Source organism: Procambarus clarkii, chromosome 31 (assembly GCF_040958095.1).
Source record: "Procambarus clarkii isolate CNS0578487 chromosome 31, FALCON_Pclarkii_2.0, whole genome shotgun sequence".
Taxonomy (NCBI): Eukaryota; Metazoa; Arthropoda; class Malacostraca; order Decapoda; family Cambaridae; genus Procambarus; species Procambarus clarkii.
In genome coordinates, this window is record NC_091180.1 from 31883055 (window position 1) to 31903367 (window position 20313).

The following is a 20313-nucleotide window of genomic DNA, read 5'->3' on the forward strand; positions in this document are numbered from 1 at the left end:
TCTGGCCGTGCCTGGTGATGTCTGGCCGTGCCTGGTGGTGTCTGGCCGTGCCTGGCGGTGTCTGGCCGTGCCTGGTGGTGTCTGGCCGTGCCTGGTGGAGTCTGGCCGTGCCTGGTGGTGTCTGGCCGTGCCTGGTGGTGTCTGGCCGTGCCTGGTGGAGTCTGGCCGTGCCCGGTGGTGTCGGGCTGTACCTGGCCGTGCCCGGCCGAGCCTGGTGGTGTCTGGCTGTGCCTGGCCGTGCATGGTGGTGTCTGGCCGTGCATGGTGGTGTCTGGCTGTGCCTGGCCGTGCATGGTGGTGTCTGGCCGTGCATGGTGGTCTCTACCGTGCCTGGCGGTGTCTGACCGTGCCTGGTGGTGTCTGGCCGTGCCTGGCGGTGTCTGGCCGTGCCTGGGTCTGGCCGTGCCTGGCGGTGTCTGGCCGTGCCTGGCGGTGTCTAGCCGTGCCTGGCTGTATCTGGCCGTGCCTGGCTGTGTCTGGCCGTGCCTGGCGGTGCCTGGCCGTGCCTGGCGGTGTCTGGCCGTGCCTGGCTGTGCCTGGCCGTGCCTGGTGGTGTCTGGCCGTGCCTGGTGGTGTCTGGCCGTGCCTGGCAGTATCTGGTAGTGTCTGGCCGTGCCTGGCCGTGCTTGGTGGTGTCTGGCCGTGCCTGTCGGTGTGTGGCCGTGCCTGGTGGTGTCTGGCCGTGACTGGTGGTGTCTGGCCGTGCCTGTCGGTGTCTGGCCGTGCCTGGCGGTGTCTGGGCGTGCATGGTGGTGTCTGGCCGTGCATGGCGGTGTCTGGCCGTGCCTGGCGGTGTCTGGTCGTGCCTTGCTGAGTCTGGCCGAGCATTGCGGTGTCTGTCCGTGCCTGGTGGCGTCTGGTCGTGCCTTGTTGAGTCTGGCCGTGCATAGTGGTGTCTGGCCGTGCATCGTAGTGTATGGCCGTGCATGGTGGTTTCTGCCCGTGTCTGGTGGTGTCTGACCGTGGCTGTCGGTGTCTGGCCGTGCCTGGCCGTGTCTGGCCGTGCCTGGTGGTGTCTGGCCGTGCCTGGCGGTGTCTGGCCGTGTCTGGCCGTGCCTGGCGGTGTCTGGCCGTGCCTGTCGGTGTCTGGCCGTGCCTGGCCGTGTCTGGCCGTGCCTGGTGGTGTCTGGCCGTGCCTGGCGGTGTCTGGCCGTGCCTGGCCGTGCTTGTCGTTGTCTGGCCGTGCCTGGCCGTGCTTGTCGTTGTCTGGCCGTGCCTGTCGGTGTCAGGCCGTGCCTGTCGGTGTCAGGCCGTGCCTGTCGGTGTCTGGCCGTGCCTGTCGGTGTCTGGCCGTGCCTTTCGGTGTCTGGCCGTGCCTGTCGGTGTCTGGCCGTGCCTGTCGGTGTCAGGCCGTGCCTGTCGGTGTCAGGCCGTGCCTGTCGGTGTCTGGCCGTGCCTGGCCGTGCCCGTCGGTGTCTGGCCGTGCCCGTCGGTGTCTGGCCGTGCCCGTCGGTGTCTGGCCGTGCCCGTCGGTGTCTGGCCGTGCCTGGCCGTGCCTGTCGGTGTCTGGCTATGCCTGGCGGTGTCTGGCCGTGCCTGGCCGTGTCTGGCCGTGCCCGTCGGTGTCTGGCCGAGCCTGTCGGTGTCTGGCCGTGCCTGGCGGTCTGGCCGTGCCTGGCGGTGTCTGGCCGTGCCCGTCGGTGTCTGGCCGTGCCTGTCGGTGTCTGGCCGTGCCTGTCGGTGTCTGGCCGTGCCTGTCGGTGTCTGGCCGTGCCTGGCGGTGTCTGGCCGTGCCTGTCGGTGTCTGGCCGTGCCTGGCGGTGTCTGGCCGTGCCTGGCGGTGTCTGGCCGTGCCTGGCGGTGTCTGGCCGTGCCTGGCCGTGTCTGGCCATGCCCGTCGGTGTCTGGCCGTGCCTGGCCGTGCCTGTCGGTGTCTGGCCGTGCCTGGCGGTGTCTGGCCGTGCCTGGCGGTGTCTGGCCGTGCCTGGCGGTGTCTGGCCGTCCCTGGCCGTGTCTGGCCATGCCCGTCGGTGTCTGGCCGTGCCTGGCCGTGCCTGTCGGTGTCTGGCCGTGCCTGTCGGTGTCTGGCCGTGCCTGTCGGTGTCTGGCCATGCCCGTCGGTGTCTGGCCGTGCCTGGCCGTGCCTGTCGGTGTCTGGCCGTGCCTGTCGGTGTCTGGCCGTGCCTGCCGGTGACTGGCCGTGCCTGTCGGTGTCAGGCCGTGCCTGTCGGTGTCTGGCCGTGCCTGGCGGTGTCTGGCCGTGCCTGGCCGTGTCTGGCCGTGCCTGTCGGTGTCTGGCGGTGCCTGGCGGTGTCTGGCCGTGCCTGGCCGTGTCTGGCCGTGCCTGGCCGTGCCTGTCGGTGTCTGGCCGTGCTTGTCGGTGTCCGGCCGTGCCTGTCGGTGTCTGGCCGTGCCTGTCGGTGTCTGGCCGTGCCTGGCGGTGTCTGTCCGTGCCTAGTGGTGTCTGGCCGTGCCTGTCGGTGTCTGGCCGTGCCTGGCGGTGTCTGGCCGTGCGTGGCCGTGCCTGGCGGTGTCTGGCCGTGTCTGGCCGTGCCTGTCGGTGTCTGGCCGTGCCTGTCGGTGTCTGGCCGTGCCTGGCGGTGTCTGTCCGTGCCTAGTGGTGTCTGGCCGTGCCTGGTGGTGTCTGGCCGTGCCTGGCGGTGTCTGTCCGTGCCTGGCGGTGTCTGGCCGTGTCTGGCCGTGCCTGTCGGTGTCTGGCCGTGCCTGTCGGTGTCTGGCCGTGCCTGGCGGTGTCTGGCCGTGCCTGGTGGTGTCTGGCCGTGCCTAGTGGTGGCTGGCCGTGCCTGGCGGTGTCTATCCGTGCCTGGTGGTGTCTGGCCGTGCCTGGCAGTGCCTAGTGGTGTCTGGCCGTGCCTAGTGGTGTCTGGCTGTGCCTGGCGGTGTCTGTCCGTGCCTAGTGGTGTCTGGCCGTGCCTGGCGGTGTCTGTCCGTGCCTAGTGGTGTCTGGCCGTGCCTGGCCGTGCCTAGTGGTGTCTGGCCGTGCCTAGTGGTGTCTGGCCGTGTGTCGGTGTCTGGCCGTGCCTGGTGGTGTCTGGCCGTTCCTGGCGGTGTCTGTCCGTGCCTAGTGGTGTCTGGCCGTGCCTGGCGGTGTCTGGCCGTGCCTGGCCGTGCCTGGCGGTGTCTGGCCGTGCCTTGTGGTGTCTGGCCGTGCCTGGTGGTGTCTGGCCGTACCTGGCGGTGTCTGTCCGTGCCTGGTGGTGTTTGGCCGTGCCTGGTGGTGTCTGGCCGTGCCTGGCGGTGTCTGGCCGTGCATGGTGGTGTCTGGCCGTGCATTGCGGTGTCTGGCCGTGCCTGGCGGTGTCTGGCCGTGCATAGTGGTGTCTGGCCGTGCATGGTGGTGTCTGGCCGTGCATGGCGGTGTCTGGCCGTGCATGGCGGTGTCTGTCCGTGCCTTGTTAAGTCTGGCCGTGCATGGTGGTGACTGGCCGTGCATCGTGGTGTATGGCCGTGCATGGTGGTTTCTGGCCGTGCATGGTGGTGTCTGACCGTGGCTGACGGTGTCTGGCCGTGCCTGTCGGTGTCTGGCCGTGCCTGGCCGTGCCTGTCGGGGTCTGGCCGTGCCTGGTGGTGTCTGGCCGTGCATGGTGGTGTCTGGCCGTGCATGGCGGTGTCTGGCCGTGCCTGTCGGTGTCTGTCCGTGCCGGGCGGTGTTTGTCCGTGCCTGGCGGTGTCTGGCCGTGCCTGGTGGTGTCTGGCCGTACCTAGTGGTGTCTGGCCGTACCTGGCGGTGTCTGGCCGTGCCTGTCGGTGTATTGCCGTGCCTGTCGGTGTATGGCCGTGCCTGTCGGTGTATGGCCGCGCCTGTCGGTGCCTGGCGGTGTCTGGCCGTGCCTGTCGCTGTATGGCCGTGCCTGTCGCTGTATGGCCGTGCCTGTCGGTGTATGGCCGTGCCTGTCGGTGTATGGCCGTGCCTGTCGGTGTCTGGCCGTGCCTGTCGGTGTATGGCCGTGCCTGTCGGTGTCTGGCCGTGCCTGTCGGTGTCTGGCCGTGCCTGTCGGTGTCTGGCCGTGCCTGTCGGTGTCTGGCCGTGCCTGTCGGTGTCTGGCCGTGCCTGGTGGTGTCTGGCCGTGCCTGTCGGTGTCTGGCCGTGCCTGGTGGTGTCTGGCCGTGCCTGGCGGTGTCTGGCCGTGCCTGGTGGTGTCTGGCCGTGCCTGGCGGTGTCTGGCCGTGCCTGGCGGTGTCTGGCCGTGTCTGGCCGTGCCTGGCGGTGTCTGGCCGTGCCTGTCGGTGTCTGGCCGTGCCTGGCCGTGTCTGGCCGTGCCTGGTGGTGTCTGGCCGTGCCTGGCGGTGTCTGGCCGTGCCTGGCCGTGCTTGTCGTTGTCTGGCCGTGCCTGGCCGTGCTTGTCGTTGTCTGGCCGTGCCTGTCGGTGTCAGGCCGTGCCTGTCGGTGTCAGGCCGTGCCTGTCGGTGTCTGGCCGTGCCTGTCGGTGTCTGGCCGTGCCTTTCGGTGTCTGGCCGTGCCTGTCGGTGTCTGGCCGTGCCTGTCGGTGTCAGGCCGTGCCTGTCGGTGTCAGGCCGTGCCTGTCGGTGTCTGGCCGTGCCTGGCCGTGCCCGTCGGTGTCTGGCCGTGCCCGTCGGTGTCTGGCCGTGCCCGTCGGTGTCTGGCCGTGCCCGTCGGTGTCTGGCCGTGCCTGGCCGTGCCTGTCGGTGTCTGGCTATGCCTGGCGGTGTCTGGCCGTGCCTGGCCGTGTCTGGCCGTGCCCGTCGGTGTCTGGCCGAGCCTGTCGGTGTCTGGCCGTGCCTGGCGGTCTGGCCGTGCCTGGCGGTGTCTGGCCGTGCCCGTCGGTGTCTGGCCGTGCCTGTCGGTGTCTGGCCGTGCCTGTCGGTGTCTGGCCGTGCCTGTCGGTGTCTGGCCGTGCCTAGCGGTGTCTGGCCGTGCCTGTCGGTGTCTGGCCGTGCCTGGCGGTGTCTGGCCGTGCCTGGCGGTGTCTGGCCGTGCCTGGCGGTGTCTGGCCGTGCCTGGCCGTGTCTGGCCATGCCCGTCGGTGTCTGGCCGTGCCTGGCCGTGCCTGTCGGTGTCTGGCCGTGCCTGGCGGTGTCTGGCCGTGCCTGGCGGTGTCTGGCCGTGCCTGGCGGTGTCTGGCCGTCCCTGGCCGTGTCTGGCCATGCCCGTCGGTGTCTGGCCGTGCCTGGCCGTGCCTGTCGGTGTCTGGCCGTGCCTGTCGGTGTCTGGCCGTGCCTGTCGGTGTCTGGCCATGCCCGTCGGTGTCTGGCCGTGCCTGGCCGTGCCTGTCGGTGTCTGGCCGTGCCTGTCGGTGTCTGGCCGTGCCTGCCGGTGACTGGCCGTGCCTGTCGGTGTCTGGCCGTGCCTGTCGGTGTCTGGCCGTGCCTGGCGGTGTCTGGCCGTGCCTGGCCGTGTCTGGCCGTGCCTGTCGGTGTCTGGCGGTGCCTGGCGGTGTCTGGCCGTGCCTGGCCGTGTCTGGCCGTGCCTGGCCGTGCCTGTCGGTGTCTGGCCGTGCTTGTCGGTGTCCGGCCGTGCCTGTCGGTGTCTGGCCGTGCCTGTCGGTGTCTGGCCGTGCCTGGCGGTGTCTGTCCGTGCCTAGTGGTGTCTGGCCGTGCCTGTCGGTGTCTGGCCGTGCCTGGCGGTGTCTGGCCGTGCGTGGCCGTGCCTGGCCGTGCCTGTCGGTGTCTGGCCGTGCCTGTCGGTGTCTGGCCGTGCCTGTCGGTGTCTGGCCGTGCCTGGCGGTGTCTGTCCGTGCCTAGTGGTGTCTGGCCGTGCCTGGTGGTGTCTGGCCGTGCCTGGCGGTGTCTGTCCGTGCCTGGCGGTGTCTGGCCGTGTCTGGCCGTGCCTGTCGGTGTCTGGCCGTGCCTGTCGGTGTCTGGCCGTGCCTGGCGGTGTCTGGCCGTGCCTGGTGGTGTCTGGCCGTGCCTAGTGGTGGCTGGCCGTGCCTGGCGGTGTCTATCCGTGCCTGGTGGTGTCTGGCCGTGCCTGGCAGTGCCTAGTGGTGTCTGGCCGTGCCTAGTGGTGTCTGGCTGTGCCTGGCGGTGTCTGTCCGTGCCTAGTGGTGTCTGGCCGTGCCTGGCGGTGTCTGTCCGTGCCTAGTGGTGTCTGGCCGTGCCTGGCCGTGCCTAGTGGTGTCTGGCCGTGCCTAGTGGTGTCTGGCCGTGTGTCGGTGTCTGGCCGTGCCTGGTGGTGTCTGGCCGTTCCTGGCGGTGTCTGGCCGTGCATGGTGGTGTCTGGCCGTGCATTGCGGTGTCTGGCCGTGCCTGGCGGTGTCTGGCCGTGCATAGTGGTGTCTGGCCGTGCATGGTGGTGTCTGGCCGTGCATGGCGGTGTCTGGCCGTGCATGGCGGTGTCTGTCCGTGCCTTGTTAAGTCTGGCCGTGCATGGTGGTGACTGGCCGTGCATCGTGGTGTATGGCCGTGCATGGTGGTTTCTGGCCGTGCATGGTGGTGTCTGACCGTGGCTGACGGTGTCTGGCCGTGCCTGTCGGTGTCTGGCCGTGCCTGGCCGTGCCTGTCGGGGTCTGGCCGTGCCTGGTGGTGTCTGGCCGTGCATGGTGGTGTCTGGCCGTGCATGGCGGTGTCTGGCCGTGCCTGTCGGTGTCTGTCCGTGCCGGGCGGTGTTTGTCCGTGCCTGGCGGTGTCTGGCCGTGCCTGGTGGTGTCTGGCCGTACCTAGTGGTGTCTGGCCGTACCTGGCGGTGTCTGGCCGTGCCTGTCGGTGTATTGCCGTGCCTGTCGGTGTATGGCCGTGCCTGTCGGTGTATGGCCGCGCCTGTCGGTGCCTGGCGGTGTCTGGCCGTGCCTGTCGCTGTATGGCCGTGCCTGTCGCTGTATGGCCGTGCCTGTCGGTGTATGGCCGTGCCTGTCGGTGTATGGCCGTGCCTGTCGGTGTCTGGCCGTGCCTGTCGGTGTATGGCCGTGCCTGTCGGTGTCTGGCCGTGCCTGTCGGTGTCTGGCCGTGCCTGTCGGTGTCTGGCCGTGCCTGTCGGTGTCTGGCCGTGCCTGTCGGTGTCTGGCCGTGCCTGGTGGTGTCTGGCCGTGCCTGTCGGTGTCTGGCCGTGCCTGGTGGTGTCTGGCCGTGCCTGTCGGTGTCTGGCCGTGCCTGGCGGTGTCTGGCCGTGCCTGGTGGTGTCTGGCCGTACCTAGTGGTGTCTGGCCGTACCTGGCGGTGTCTCTCCGTGCCTGGTGGTGTCTGGCCGTGCTTGGTGGTGTTTGGCCGTGCCTGGTGGTGTCTGGCCGTACCTAGTGGTGTCTGGCCGTACCTGGCGGTGTCTCTCCGTGCCTGGTGGTGTCTGGCCGTGCTTGGTGTGGTTGGCCGTGCCTGGTGGTCTGACCGTGCATGATAGTGTCTGGCCGTGCCTGGCGGTGTCTGGCCGTGCCTGGCGGTGTCTGGCCGTGCCTGGTGGTGTCTGGCCGTGTCTGTCGGTGTCTGGCCGTGCGTAGTGGTGTCTGGCCGTGCCTGGTGGTGTATGGCCGTGCCTGGCGGTGTCTGGCCGTGCCTGGTGGTGTCTGTCCGTGCCTAGCGGTGTCTGTCCGTGCTTGGTGGTGTTTGGCCGTGCCTGGTGGTCTGACCGTGCATGATGGTGTCTGGCCGTGCCTGGCGGTGTCTGGCCGTGCCTGGTGGTGTCTCGCCGTGCATGGCAGTGTCTGGCCGTGCATGGCGGTGTCTGGCCGTGCCTGGTGGTGTCTGGCCGTGTCTGTCGGTGTCTGGCCGTGCATAGTGGTGTCTGGCCGTGCCTGGCCGTGCCTGGCCGTGCCTGGCCGTGCATAGTGGTGTAAGCAGGATGAAGATTGCTTGCTCAACTACCGGGGGGGGGGCGAGGCGGCCACAATTACCAGTGAGGAACGTCGCCCACTCAGCTATCGAAATTTAACCCCACCTCAAAATAATAATTCAACCCACCACAAGGAACAGGCAACGGACGAAACCCGTTGATCGAATTCTTTTCCCGAGGCGCGCTTTTTAATATATAAAAAAGGGGGATGAATAACTTTTTTTTTCTTCCACATACGTTAATATATTGCTAGGGGACATGTTCACGTCGTTGGAGATATATTCACTCATCGTGGACATGTTCACGTCGTTAAAGATATATTGAGTCGTCGTGCACTTCGCTATCTGGTAGTTAAGGTTGTGAGGCGACAACACCAGATTCACGAAACAGTTACGAAAGGACCTACGAACATGGGACCAGATTCACGAAGCCGTTACGCAAGCATTTACGAACCTGTGGCCAGATTCACGAAGAAGTTTCACAAGCACTTACGAACCTGGGCCAGATTCACGAAGAAGTTACGCAAACACTTACAAACCTATACATCTCAATCTTTGACGGTTTTGGTTACATTTATTAAACAGTTTACAAGCATGAAAACTTGCCAATCAACTGTTGTTATTGTTATAAACAGCCTCCTGGTGCTTCGGAGCTCATTAACTGTTTAATAATTGTAAACAAAGCCGCCAAAGATTGAGAAAAGATGGACAGGTTCGTAAGTGCTTGCGTAACTGCTTCGTGAATCTGGCCCCAGGTTCGTAAGTACTTGCGTAAGTGCTTCGTGAATCAGGCCCCCAGGTTCGTAAATGCTTGCGTAACTGCTTCGTGAATCTGGCCCCAGGTTCGTAAATACTTGCGTAAGTGCTTCGTGAATCCGGCCCCCAGGTTCGTAAATGCTTGCGTAACTGCTTCGTGAATCTGGCCCCAGGTTCGTAAATGCTTGCGTAACTGCTTCGTGAATCAGTCCCCCAGGTTCGTAAGTGCTTGCGTAACTGCTTCGTGAATCAGTCCCCCAGGTTCGTAAGTGCTTGCGTAACTGCTTCGTGAATCTGGCCCCTGGTTTGAAAGTAGGGGAAGTTGATCCCTGGGTTACCTTACCAGTTAACCTAACAATTGTGAGATCGTTGGGTTGTTTCATGTGTAGGTCAGACACATTATAGCTGTAGTTGCCTCGCGTGGGTCGATAGTTTATGGGATGGAAATAGCAGCAATAACTGCCATATATGGTCCGCAGGATGATCTTCAGGATCCGACAGGGAGCCGGTCGGCCGAGCGGACAGCACGCTGGACTTGTGATCCTGTGGTCCTGGGTTCGATCCCAGGCGCCGGCGAGAAACAATGGGCAGAGTTTCTTTCACCCTATGCCCCTGTTACCTAACAATAAAATAGTACCTGGGTGTTAGTCAACTGTCACGGGCTGCTTCCTGGGGGGGTGGAGGCCTGGTCGAGGACCGGGCCGCGGGGACACTAAAGCCCCGAAATCATCTCAAGATAACCTCTCAAGAAGATATGGGTCAATAGACCTTCTGCAGTTTAAAATACTCCTATGATCTCTCCTGTCCAAAAATAATTTAGACTTAGAAATCTAAAACGTTTTAGACTTCTAAATCTAATTCATTATCAAGATAATGAATCTATGATAACAAAAATCTATGGTGTTTTCTGGTTGAAATATTTATTTCAGACACAAGGATATGGTGTAAGCAGTAAATAGGTACCTGGGTGTTAGTCAGCTGTCACGGGCTGCTTCCTGGGGGTGGAGGCCTGGTCGAGGACCGGGCCGCGGGGACACTAAAGCCCCGAAATCAACTCAAGATAACCTCAAGATGGTGCGTTGATGAATTTGGTCCTTTCTCCTTTTATTCATGATAATTCACGAATGAATTGACCCAACCACTTGGGCTGGACGGTAGAGCAACGGTCTCGCTTCATGCAGGTCGGCGTTCAATCCCCCGAGACCGTCCACAAGTGGTTGGACACCATTCCTTCCCCTCCGTCTCGTTCCATATCCTTATCCTGACCCCTTCCCAGTGCTATATAGTCGTAATGGCTTGGCGCTTTCCCTCTCATAGTTCCCTCCCCCCCCCCCCACCCTGATATTTTCCCTAATACTTTTTCCGAAACATCACTACCTAGTAATTTTAATTTATGAATCTAGATCAAACAAGTCCTGTGAGATGCACTAGATCACACTGACCAGGAGGCTGTGTGCAGTACTAGATTACACAGTCTCCGTGGTGTAGTGGTAAGACACTCGCCTGGCGTTCCGCGAGCGCTTTGTCATGGGTTCGTATCCTGGCCTGGGAGGATTTACTGGGCGCAAATCCTTAATTATAGCCTCTGTTTAACTCAACAGTAAAATGTGTACTTGGTTGTAACAACGATTCTTCGCGGCGGGGATCGTATTCCAGGGACCTGCCCGAAACGCTACGCTGTACTAGTGGCTCTACAAGAATGTAACAACTCTTGTATATATCTCAAAAAAGATCTTTCACGTATTTCTACAAATTTTTCCATTGGAACAAATCCACAAGGGCCGTGACGAGGATTCGAACCTACGTCCGAGAGCATCCCAGACGCTGCCTTAATCGACTGAGCTACGACATGGTGTAATGAAGTAAGGGCGAAGAGGGAGAACGGCCTATTGACATAGCTCGAGTGCATGGGGGAGTTGTGTAAAACCCTGGTTTGTGTCTCGGAGAGGCTGCAGGATCCAGTAAGTTCAGTAGAACTTCTGGTTTCAACTCTTTTGACCATGTCGTAGCTCAGTCGATTAAGGCAGCGTCTGGGATGATCTCGGACGTAGGTTCGAATCCTTGTCACGGCCCTTGTGGATTTGTTCATTTCATGTATGTGTGTGTGTATTCACCTAGTTGTGCTTGCGGGGGGTTGAGCTCTGGCTCTTTGATCCCGCCTCTCAACCGTCAATCAACTGTTACTACTATTTTTTTTCTCCCACACACACACACACACACACACACACACACACACACACACACACACACACACACACACACACACACACACACACACACACACATATACACACACACACATATACACACACACACACACACACACACACACACACACACACACACACACACACACACACACACACACACACACACACACACACACATATACACACACACAGGAAGCAGCTTCATAACAGCTGTCTAACTCCCAGGTACCTATTTACTTCTGATCGGGAGGGGGGGGGAGGATAGAAGCATCAGGTGACGGAAATTCTGCCCATTTTTGTGTGCCTCGACCGGGAATCGAACCCGGAGTGGGAAAGGAGAATAAGAAACACTAATGAATAGAGTGCAGGAGGAGGAGGAGGAGGAAGAGTGGGGGAGGGAGGAGGAGAGGGAGGGGGGGGGGTATAGAGGAGGGGGGGTATGGAAGGGGGGGGGGTATGGAAGGGGGGGTATGGGGGAGGGGGGAGGGGATGCCAGAGAGAGATTATTAACTCACTTGATATTACAACGACCTTCAGGAAATGTCGCAACCTCTGTAGCGCACTCTCTCAACTCTCTCTCACTCACTCTCACACTCACTCTCACTCTCACTCTCACTCTCACACTCACTCTCTCACACTCACTCTCTCACACTCACTCTCTCACACTCACTCTCTCACACTCACTCTCTCACACTCACTCTCTCACACTCACTCTCTCACTCATACATCATTCAGAATTCAGAATCAACCTTTCCGAGTCATTCAGGACCTTGTATAACACATACGTTAGACCAGTCCTGGAGTATGCGGCCCCAGCACGGAGTCCATTCCGTGTCAAGCACAAGACGAAGCTGGAAAAAGTTCAGAGGTATGCCACTAGACTAGTCCCAGAACTAAGAGGCATGAGTTACGAGGAAAGTCTGTGTGAATTGCATCTCACGTCGCAATTCAGACGCCAAACACACAGGAAACCTCCCAACCATGGCCCCAGAGACACCAAACACACAGGAAACCTCCCAACCACGGCCCCAGAGACGCCAAACACACAGGAAACCTCCCAACCATGGCCCCAGAGACGCCAAACACACAGGAAACCTCCCAACCATGGCCCCAGAGACGCCAAACACACAGGAAACCTCCCAACCATGGCCCCAGAGACACCAAACACACAGGAAACCTCCCAACCATGGCCCCAGAGACGCCAAACACACAGGAAACCTCCCAACCATGGCCCCAGAGACGCCAAACACACAGGAAACCTCCCAACCATGGCCCCAGAGACGCCAAACACTCAGGAAACCTCCCAACCATGGCCCCAGAGACGCCAAACACACAGGAAACCTCCCAACCATGGCCCCAGAGACGCCAAACACACAGGAAACCTCCCAACCATGGCCCCAGAGACACCAAACACACAGGAAACCTCCCAACCATGGCCCCAGAGACGCCAAACACACAGGAAACCTCCCAACCATGGCCCCAGAGACGCCAAACACACAGGAAACCTCCCAACCATGGCCCCAGAGACGCCAAACACTCAGGAAACCTCCCAACCATGGCCCCAGAGACGCCAAACACTCAGGAAACCTCCCAACCATGGCCCCAGAGACGCCAAACACTCAGGAAACCTCCCAACCATGGCCCCAGAGACACCAAACACTCAGGAAACCTCCCAACCATGGCCCCAGAGACGCCAAACACTCAGGAAACCTCCCAACCATGGCCCCAGAGACGCCAAACACTCAGGAAACCTCCCAACCATGGCCCCAGAGACACCAAACACTCAGGAAACCTCCCAACCATGGCCCCAGAGACACCAAACACACAGGAAACCTCCCAACCATGGCCCCAGAGACGCCAAACACTCAGGAAACCTCCCAACCATGGCCCTTCGCAGTTTTCCGCCGCGACAACAACATCGAACTCCCCCGCGAACTAAACTCATCAAAGGTCAATCAAGAAGCTGAGACTGCGAGTTCGGAGATATGATTTCCCGCTCAGCGTCGGCGGAGCGTCGAGACTTGGCGGACCAACTACCGGCGGCGGGGACGGGACGATGTTGTTGGCGATAGTTTTGGCGATAGTTTGTGAGAAGCGATTGAGAGCAGTTGGCGCCGCGAAGCGTTGAGCAGACTCTCTGCTGTAAGTGCGGAGAGTGACTTGCTGTTGAAAGTTCCCTCTCGGTTATACGGGGCTTTGTCTGCTGGCCTGGCTTGTCTGCAGGCCTGGAGTGGCTTGTCTGCTGGCCTGGAGTGGCTTGTCTGCTGGCTTGGAGTGGCTCGTCTGCTGGCCTGGCTTGTCTGCTGGTGATGGAACAGTGACACCCACAGGTAGCTACAGTCACGGCCAGTCCCATTCCACTCAGCCGGGAGTACAAGAGCCGCGGAACTCTTGCGTCAAGCTCTGCGTCATTCTCTGCGCCTGCGTCAGTCCTCAAGAGCCCCGCACCAGGGCCAGAATTTCGTCAAACATTTAGCCAGTCACTGACGAAACCTGTACATCTTCTAACGATCACGGTGCCATTGTTTATAATCATTTAAGCTCGTAGACTGTTTAATGTAAACAGAGCCGCCATGATTAAGATGCAGAGATTTCGTAAAGTGGTGGCGTGTTATCCTGATGTATCCTGCCTCAGGGTTCGAACCCTGGAACTTAGGAGGCGAAAGTACACCAAGTACAGCCGCTACACTACAGATTCTGTAATATTCTTGAATGGCTTGGCGTTTTCCCTTGAAAATTGCTTTCCCTCCCTTCCTCCCCAACCTTCTTCAGTATTCTTATCTTGCTTCATTATTCTTATCTCTCTCTCTCTCTCTCTCTCTCTCTCTCTCTCTCTCTCTCTCTCTCTCTCTCTCTCTCTCTCTCTCTCTCTCTCTCTCTCTCTCGCTCTCTCTCTCTCTCTCTCTCTCTCTCTCTCTCTCTCTCTCTCTCTCTCTCTCTCTCTCTCTCTCTCTCTCGCTCTCTCTCTCTCTCTCTCTCTCTCTCTCTCTCTCTCTCTCTCTCTCTCTCTCTCTCTCTCTCTCTCTCTCTCTCTCTCTCACCAAATCACAGCCTCCGCGGATACATAGCAGTGGACGCAGTCATTAACCTGAGCGAGATGGGGCTATCATTACGCAGTAGCTGATCACCGCACCTGGGGCTCCTAGCCACCATACCTGGGCCCCCACCACCATACTGGGCCCCCACCACCATACTGGGCCCCCACCACCATACCTGGGCCCCCACCACCATACCTGAGCCCCCACCACCATACCTGGGCCCCCACCACCATACCTGGGCCCCCACCACCATACCTGGGCCCCCACCACCATACCTGGGCCCCCACCACCATACCTGGGCCCCCACCACCATACCTGGGGCCCCCACCACCATACCTGGGGCCCCCACCACCATACCTGGGCCCCCACTACCATACCTGGGCCCCCACCACCATACCTGGGCCCCCACCACCATACCTGGGGCCCCCACCACCATACCTGGGCCCCCACCACCATACCTGGGCCCCCACCACCATACCTGGGCCCCCACTACCATACCTGGGCCCCCACTACCATACTTTGGCCCCCACCACCATACCTGGGGCCCCCACCACCATACCTGGGGCCCCCACCACCATACCTGGGCCCCCACCACCATACCTGGGGCCCCCACCACCATACCTGGGGCCCCCACCACCATACCTGGGGCCCCCACCACCATACCTGGGGCCCCCACCACCATACCTGGGGCCCCCACCACCATACCTGGGCCCCCACCACCATACCTGGGCCCCCACCACCATACCTGGGCCCCCACCACCATACCTGGGCCCCACGCCACCAAGGCCCCTCTAAACCTGTTGTTTGCACGGGGGAAAAAGAATGTAAATAATGACCCAACCACACATGAGAAAATTGAGAAACGACGATGTTTCGGTCCGTCGTGGACCATTATCAAGTCGAGTGACGGTCCAGGACGGACCGAAACGTCGTCGTCGTCTCTCCATCTTCTGGTGTGTGGTTTAGTCATTATATCTTCAGCCACGTTATTGTGACTAGTCGTCTGCAAAGACGACAGCAACACAGAAATCATCGATAGGTACAGCGATAGCAGGCGACTCGACATCTGCGAGGCACTACACATCAAAAAGTCAACACCAGCAATCAACAGCCAATTAATGCACAACTATATTCTACCCACTTCAAGATTCCGTACCAATATAGAAACATCAAGAGGAAGTATGGGCCAATAGGCCCTCACCAATTGCTTCCATTCTTATGCTCTCATATCCAATTTATATCCATTGTTTCGTGTTTTGTCTTGTGTTTGTCACAAGTTTGTTCACCTCATCCAAAACTGTTGTACCATATCACCTCACCCAAATGCGAGTATAATTATGACGGATTAGCGTGTTTACAGGTTACACTTGTGTGTGTGTAAACTAAAGTCTTTGAAAATGTAATAAGTTATTACGAAACGCGTTCAGGCGTCGCGTCAGACTAGAAATAAAAATGAATTTTGGAGAATTGATTTCTCAATTACCATCGACAGTGAAAAGAAACATAAGAAATATTGAGAAAATTCGTGTTAGAATTATTAATCTTACTTTTTCGGTCATATTTAACAACATATATATATATATATATATATATATATATATATATATATATATATATATATATATATATATATATATATATATATATATATATATATATAACGACTACTTCCTCTACCACTGTTGCCACTCCTACGACAAACAGTAGTGGTGGTGGTGGTGACAGTGGTGGGGGTGGTGACAGTGGTGGGGGTGGTAGCAGTGAAGGAAATGCCGGTACCGGAGGCAGTGGAGGCAGCAATAGTGGTTGTGCTGGGGACGGGGATGGTGAATGGCTTAATTTAGGGCTCGAAGGTGAAGACTCTCCTGGACACAGTTTACCAGAGGGTCAGATGCAAATGTTAGAGGAGGCCGTGGAAATATTAGGTCGTGGAGACAAAGAATCTGCAAGGAATCTGCTTCGCCAGGCGGGAATAGAATTGTTGGATTCTCCCGGTGACATCGGCGAACAGGGAGGGGAGCAAACCTCCATGGCCAGTCTGATCGCAGGACTGACTAGTCAACTTCCCGGTGGACATCTGGATGATGGATCTCTTGCTCCTGTGGGGGAATTAGATCCTGCAACTGGCCTTTTCTACAATCCTTCTAGTACTGAAAGTTTTTCTGATAGCAACAGTAACTCTGCCTCAGATGAGCTGGATGGACCAGAAGAAAGAGAACCCCAAGAGTAGCATTCACAGTGCCGACCAGAGTCGACCCGACTACAGGGAGACGATGGAAGGCAACGAGGAGAGTGTGTGTGTTAAACATGTAAGAGTGAATAAAACAATCGAGTGGCCTTGACCAGTTGTGTTTGAAGAGCTCGCTTTTTGATGTCACCTGGGGGTGATTGTAGAGTCTAAAGTTTGAAAATAAATAGTACATTACCCATATATATAAATATATATATATATATATATATATATATATATATATATATATATATTTATATATATATATATATGTCGTACCTAGTAGCCAGAATGCACTTCTCAGCCTACTATGCAAGGCCCAATTTGCCTAATAAGCCAAATTTTTATGAATTAATTGTTTTTCGACTACCTAACCTACCTAACCTAACCTAACCTAACTTTTTCGGCTACCTAACCAAACCTAACCTATAAAGATAGGTTAGGTTAGGTTAGGTCATATATCTACGTCAATTTTAACTCCAATAAAACAAAATTGTTCTCATACATAATGAAATGGGTAGCTTTATCATTTCATAAGCAAAAAATTAGAGAAAATATATTAATTCTTGAAAACTTGGCTTATTAGGCAAATCCGGCCTTGCATAGTAGGCTGAGAAGTGCGTTCTGGCTATTAGGTACGACATATATATATATATATATATATATATATATATATATATATATATATATATATATATATATATATATATATATATTTCAATGAATGTTAACTTATTTGTTGAAATTATTGTTTATCTATGACAAATCTTGCCAGTTATACAGTTATCTAATTTATATAATTCTGGAATTACGTGAATATTTTCTAATTCACTATTTTTTTATAAATGAAGAATCGGAAATATTTCTTTCAGTGACTGATTTACACTTTCAGTAGTGATTTACACTTTCAGTTCTGATTTACACTTTCAGTATCTGATTTACACTTTCAGTAACTGATTTACACTTTCAGTAACTGATTTACAATTTTGCATGAATTAACCGAGTCAATTGAATAAGTGAACACATTATGCATCGGACACTCAACCACACCCACCACACAGTGTAGACACTAAGATACACGCACCACACAGTGTAGACACTAGGACACGCCCACCACACACAGTGTAGACACTAGGACACGCCCACCACACAGTGTAGACACTATGACACACCCACCACACAGTGTAGACACTATGACACACCCACCACACAGTGTAGACACTATGACACACCCACCACACAGTGTAGACACTATGACACACCCACCACACAGTGTAGACACTATGACACCCACCACACAGTGTAGACACCAGGACACACCCACCACACAGTGTAGACACTAACACACACCACACAGTGTAGACACTAAGACACACCCACCACGCAGTGTAGACACCAGAACACACCCACCACAGTGTAGACACCATAAAACACCTATCACACAGTGTAGACACTAGGACACCCCCCACGCACAGTGTAGACACCAGGACACACCCACCACACACAGTGTAGACACCAGGACACGCCCACCACACACTGTAGACACTAAGATACCCACCACACAGTGTAGACACTAAGAAACACCCAACACATGGTGTAGACACTAGGACACACCCACCACACAGTGTAGACACTAGGACACACCCACCACACACTGTAGACACTAAGAGACACCCACCACACAGTGTAGACACTAGGACACACCCAACACATGGTGTAGACACTAGGACACACCCACCACACAGTGTAGACACTAGGACACACCCACCACACACTGTAGACACTAAGACACGCACACCACACAGTATAGACATCAGGACACGCCCACCACACACAGTGTAGACACAAAGACACGCCCACCACACAGTGTAGACACTAAGACACACCCACCACACACAGTGTAGACACTAGAACACACCCACCACACACAGTGTAGACACCAGGACACACCCACCACACAGTGTAGACAACAGGAAACACCCACCACACAGTGTAGACACCTAGACACCCACCACACAGTGTAGACACTAAGACACACCCACCACACAGTGTAGACACTAAGACACACCCACCACACAGTGTAGACACTTAGACACCCACCACACAGTGCAGACACTTAGACACCCACCACACAGTGTAGACACTAAGACACACCCACCACACAGTGTAGGCACCAGGACACACCCACCACACAGTGTAGACACCTAGACACCCACCACACAGTGTAGACACTAAGACACACCCACCACACAGTGTAGACACTAAGACACACCCACCACACAGTGTAGACACTTAGACACCCACCACACAGTGTAGACACTAAGACACACCCACCACACAGTGTAGGCACCAGGACACACCCACCACACAGTGTAGACACTAAAACGCGCCCACCACCACACAGTTTAGACACTAAGACACACCCATCACACAGTGTAGACACTAAGACACGCCCACCACACACAGTGTAGACACTAGGACACGCCAACCACACACAGTGTTGACACTAAGACACGCCCACCACACACAGTGTAGACACTAGGACACGCCCACCACACACAGTGTAGACACTAAGACACACCCACCACACAGTGTAGACACTAAGACACACCCACCACAGTGTAGACACTAGGACACACGACATAGTGTAGACACTAGGACACACCCACCACACAGTGTAGACACCAGGACACACTCACCACACAGTGTAGACACCAGGACACACCCACCACACAGTGTAGACACCAGGACACGCCCACCACACACAGTGTAGACACTAAGACACACCCACCACACAGTGTAGACACTAGGACACGCCCACCACACAGTGTAGACACTAGGACACGCCCACCACACAGTGTAGACAGTAAGACACGCCCACCACACAGTGTAGACACCAGGACACACCCACCACACACTGTAGACACCAGAACACACCCACCACACACTGTAGACACTAGGACACACCCACCACACACAGTGTGGACACTAGGACACACCCACCACACAGTGTAGACACTAGGACACACACACACCACACAGTGTAGACAACACACCCACCGCACACTGTAGACACTAGGACACACCTACTACACAGTGTAGACACCAGAACACACCCACCACACAGTGTAGACACCAGGACACACCCACCACACAGTGTAGACACCAGGACACACCCACCACACACAGTGTAGACACTAGGACACACCCACCACACAGTGTAGACACCAGGACACACCCACCACACAATGTAGACACCAGGACACACCCACCACACAGTGTAGACACTAGGACACACCCACCACACAGTGTAGACACCAGGACACACCCACCACACAGTGTAGACACTAGGACACACCCACCACACAGTGCAGACACTAGGACACACCCACCACACAGTGTAGACACCAGGACACACCCACCACACAGTGTAGACACTAAGACACACCCACCACACACAGTGTAGACACTAGGACACACCCACCACACAGTGTAGACACCAGGACACACCCACCACACAGTGTAGACACTAGGACACACCCACCACACACAGTGTAGACACTAGGACACACCCACCACACACAGTGTAGACACTAGGACACACCCACCACACACAGTGCAGACACTAGAACACACCCACCACATACAGTGTAGACACTAGGACACACCCACCACACAGTGTAGACACTAGGACACACCCACCACACAGTGTAGACACCAGGACACACCCACCACACACAGTGTAGACACCAGAACACACCCACCACACACAGTGTAGACACCAGAACACACCCACCACACAGTGTAGACACTAGGACACACCCACCACACAGTGTAGACACCAGAACACACCCACCACACACAGTGTAGACACCAGAACACACCCACCACACAGTGTAGACACCAGAACACACCCACCACACAACAGACACTGGAAGAAAACGCACAATAAGACACAAGGGGACACCAAGGCGAGGAGAGACTGCTCCATTATGCGAGCCCCAACTTACCTTGGATGAGACCCTGGGGACAATATTTCAGAAGGAGGAACGCCTCATCGTGCCTTTTGTGGCCGCAGACTGCTCCTTCTGTGGCCACGGACTGTACTTTTGTGAGCGTCGGCTGCACGTTCGGTCGCCTGTGGCCGGAGACTGTCTTTTGTGGCCTCAAACCGCACTTTTGTGGCCGTAGAATACCCGTTTAATGACCTCAAACGACTGCACCACTCGTCTCTCATGGAACTTTGATACACCGCTCTCCTACTATCTCTATATCCCCACGAGATGTCGTCTTCACGCGAGATACAAGACGATCCTAGAAGTATGTGTCGTTGTTCGGTGGGGAGGCCACGTGGAAAAAGGCCTGGGAGGAGCAGCGTGTACACCCTCCCTTGGCAACG

The 20313-nt window shown here is 57.1% G+C and overlaps 2 protein-coding genes across 2 annotated transcripts in view; one reads left to right on the forward strand and one right to left on the reverse strand.

Annotated features, from left to right (window-relative positions):
* The window catches only part of LOC123758953 (LIM domain only protein 3), a 56926-nt gene extending 36616 nt beyond the window's left edge, over positions 1–20310 (reverse strand). Inside the window, exon 1 of the mRNA XM_045743719.2 lies at positions 19925–20310. The gene's annotated coding sequence lies outside the window, so the exon portion shown is untranslated. The remainder of the gene's footprint in view (positions 1–19924) is intronic.
* Positions 11874–12635, forward strand: LOC123758880 (uncharacterized). Its single transcript, XM_045743648.2, has one exon. It carries the CDS (start codon positions 11874–11876, stop codon positions 12633–12635), a length of 762 nt encoding a protein of 253 aa, XP_045599604.2.
* Positions 20311–20313: the final 3 nt, after the last annotated feature.

What these genes read in the sequence shown, in the direction of transcription:
- LOC123758880 (XM_045743648.2), top strand. Translation starts at nt 11,874, where the DNA reads ATGGCCCCAGAGACGCCAAACACACAGGAAACCTCCCAACCATGGCCC.